The sequence below is a fragment of the Corvus brachyrhynchos genome, unplaced genomic scaffold (assembly GCF_000691975.1).
Source record: "Corvus brachyrhynchos isolate BGI_N302 unplaced genomic scaffold, ASM69197v1 scaffold543, whole genome shotgun sequence".
NCBI lineage: Eukaryota > Metazoa > Chordata > Aves > Passeriformes > Corvidae > Corvus > Corvus brachyrhynchos.
In genome coordinates, this window is record NW_008237236.1 from 31336 (window position 1) to 34311 (window position 2976).

The 2976-nt window shown below is 57.1% G+C and overlaps 2 protein-coding genes across 2 annotated transcripts in view; both read right to left on the reverse strand.

Moving 5' to 3' along the window:
• The window catches only part of LOC103612499 (alpha-actinin-4), a gene marked incomplete at its 3' end in the record, with an annotated part of 11498 nt that extends 10868 nt beyond the window's left edge, over positions 1 to 630 (reverse strand). Inside the window, exon 1 of the mRNA XM_017729552.1 lies at positions 492 to 630. Within this exon, the coding sequence (XP_017585041.1) occupies positions 492 to 516 (25 nt within the window). The remainder of the gene's footprint in view (positions 1 to 491) is intronic.
• A 1364-nt stretch (positions 631 to 1994) lies between these two features.
• EIF3K (eukaryotic translation initiation factor 3 subunit K) overlaps positions 1995 to 2976 on the reverse strand; it is a 12977-nt gene continuing 11995 nt past the window's right edge. The window contains exon 6 of the mRNA XM_017729554.1: positions 1995 to 2022. Coding sequence (XP_017585043.1) covers positions 1995 to 2022 — 28 coding nt within the window. The remainder of the gene's footprint in view (positions 2023 to 2976) is intronic.

A 2976-nucleotide genomic window follows, 5' to 3' on the forward strand; every position in this document is an offset into this window, starting at 1 on the left:
TTAAAGGGTTTGGGGCAAGGTTAAAGGGTTTGGGGCAGGGTTAAAGGGTTTGGGGCAGGGTTAAAGGGTTTGGGTCAAATCTGAATGGTTTGGGTCAGGGTTAAAGATTTTGGGGCAAGGCTCATTGCTTTGAGTCAAGCCTCGAGATTTTAAGTCAAGGTTACAGGTTCTGGGTCAAGGTTAAGGATTTTTGGGTCAAGCTTAAAGGCTTTTGGATTGAGTTTAAATATTTTGAGCCCAGTGGAGGTTTGGGGCACAGTTTAAGGATTTTGGGCCCAGTTTGGACGGTTTTGGGCACAGTTTGGAAGGTTTGGGGCACCGTTTGGAAGGTTTGGGTGCAGTTTAAGGATTTTGGGCACAGTTTGGAGGGCTTTGGGTGCAGTTCAAGGATTTGGGGCCCAGTTTGGAGGGTTTTGGGTGCAGTTTAAGGATTTTGGGCCCAGTTTGGAGGGTTTTGGGCACAGCCCGAGGGCTCCTGGCTGAGGCCTGACCTGAGATGACCTCGAGCAGCAGCATCAGCTTGAGCCCATCCCGGAAATCCTCGTCGATGTTCTCGATCTGCGTCCCGGCTTTCCGCAGGTGGGAATTGCACCAGGCCGTGAACGTCTGCGGGAAAGGCGGGATCAGGGCGGGATCAGGGCGGGATCAGGGCGGGAATTTGGGATTTGGGGGGAAAACGGGGAAATCGGGACCCTGAGGATTCCTCATCCCAGCAGGAGGGATTCCATTTATCCCACTGGGAATGACCCCAAGCCTTTCATCCCACTGGGAATGACCTGGAGTTACTGATCCCACTGGGAATGACCCCACTGATCCCACTGGGAATGACCCGGAGTTACTGATCCCACTGGGAATGACCCCACTGATCCCACTGGGAATGACCCCGCTGATCCCACTGGGAATGACCCCACTGATCCCACTGGGAATGCCCCCGAGCCTTTCATCCCACTGGGAATGACCCGGAGTTACTGATCCCACTGGGAATGCCCCCGAGCCTTTCATCCCACTGGGAATGACCCGGAGTTACTGATCCCACTGGGAATGCCCCCGAGCCTTTCATCCCACTGGGAATGACCCGGAGTTACTGATCCCACTGGGAATGCCCCCGAGCCTTTCATCCCACTGGGAATGACCCGGAGTTACTGATCCCACTGGGAATGCCCCCGAGCCTTTCATCCCACTGGGAATGACCCGGAGTTACTGATCCCACTGGGAATGCCCCCGAGCCTTTCATCCCACTGGGAATGACCCCGCGCCTTTCCTCCCCGGGAATGCCTGACCCCACAGCTCCCAGCTCTGGTTATTTGCGGAGCCGGGATTGTTCCATCCCAAAATCCGATTTTAGGGCCGGATTTTGGGATCTGGAACCTCCTCCAGACGGATCCATCCCTGCTCTGACACCGGGATCCAACCCCAAAGCCACGGGGTCGCCGTGTCCCAGTGGGAAAACCGGGATGAGCCCAGGCAGGGATGTGGGAACGTCACGTGGAGCCGGACTCTCCGGGCAGATCCCTTTCCCGCCCCAACCCCGCCGTGCTGGGGCTCCGCGGCGCTCGGTGCCGTTCCCGAGGGCGGTGCCGGGACTTTGGCCGGTGCCAGGCCCGCACATGCCTGTGCCAGGCGTGGCCGGGGGCGGCCCTTCCGCGGGGACCGGAATGGAACGGGCCAGGAACGAGCCCCGGCACGCGGAAAGGGGACTCGGGCTGAGTCACCCCCAACACCCCGGAAAAATCCCGGAAAAATCCACTTCCGGGGCCTCTTCCCTCGCTCCCGGAGCCCTCCGGTCCCCGGGGGTCACAGACGTTCCTGGAAAGTCCCAAAACCCCGCCCCAGATGCTCGTTTCCTGAAAAAACTGGGGCAATCGCCTCCAAATCCTGGGAATTTCAGTGCCAAGGGAAGCGTCGCTCTTCCCGCTGGATCCAGGACGTTCCCACAGCCCCAGACCCGAGGGTTTTCCCCCCAAAAAAATGAGGAATTCTGGGGGTTTGAAACCTCAGGGATCGATCCCGAAGCAGTGGGGTCTGGGGAGGGGGAGCGGAGCCGATGGAATCCGGGATAAATCCTGTCTGGACTGACCCCCCCGGGCGCGTCCCGGACAAAAATAACCATCAAAAAAATGCCTAAAAAAGGAGATTCCGCACAGGCCTCTGGAATTTCCTTCCCACGGAACCGCTGGAAAAGCGTTTTCCAGGCATTGTGTCAGCAGCGCCGGGATCGCTGGAGCGGGACCGGGAGGGGGGACCCCCCTCCCCTCCAGAACTCCGGGAAAAGCCGGAATCCACCCCGCTTCACCCCCTCACCCTCGAATTCTGGAATTTTGGGGCCGGGAAAGGGCTTTATCCCTACTTTCAGCTCCATCTGCCTCAATTTTTCCATAGAGAGCGTTGGAAAGTGGGGGCAGGGAGGAAAACCCACCTCGTTCCTGCCACCCGGCCCCAAAATCCGGGATTCCAGGGCTGGAAGACGCGTTTATCCCCAAGACTTTGGAATTCTGGGGCTGCAAAAGGGGTTTAGCCCTCCTTTCATCCCTCTTTTCCTCCCTCTGTCCATGAAAACCACTGGAAAACAGGAGCAGGGAGGAAAATCTGCCTCGTTTTCCTCCCTTACGGGGAAAATTTGGGAATTTCAGGGCTGGAAAACGCATTTTCCTCCCTATTTCCCTCCACTTTTTCCTTAAAACCCCAACTTTGGGATTGAAAATCCCTTGGGGACAGGCTGAGATCTGTTTGTGACTGATCCCGAAGGACATTCCCAACTTTATAAGGGAAAAATCCCTAATTATGGGCATCAGACCCGCTGGGAATCCTGCCCGGGGCTGTTTCCTCGGGAATTTTTTCCGGGAGATTCTCGGGGACAACGATTTATCCCCAAAACAGGCCCCAAATCAGGATTTTCCTTTGGGAGCCTCCCAGAATTCCTCATTTTTGGGTCATTTTCGGGAGCTCCCCCCCGCCCGCTGTGGGAGCAGCGGGAAT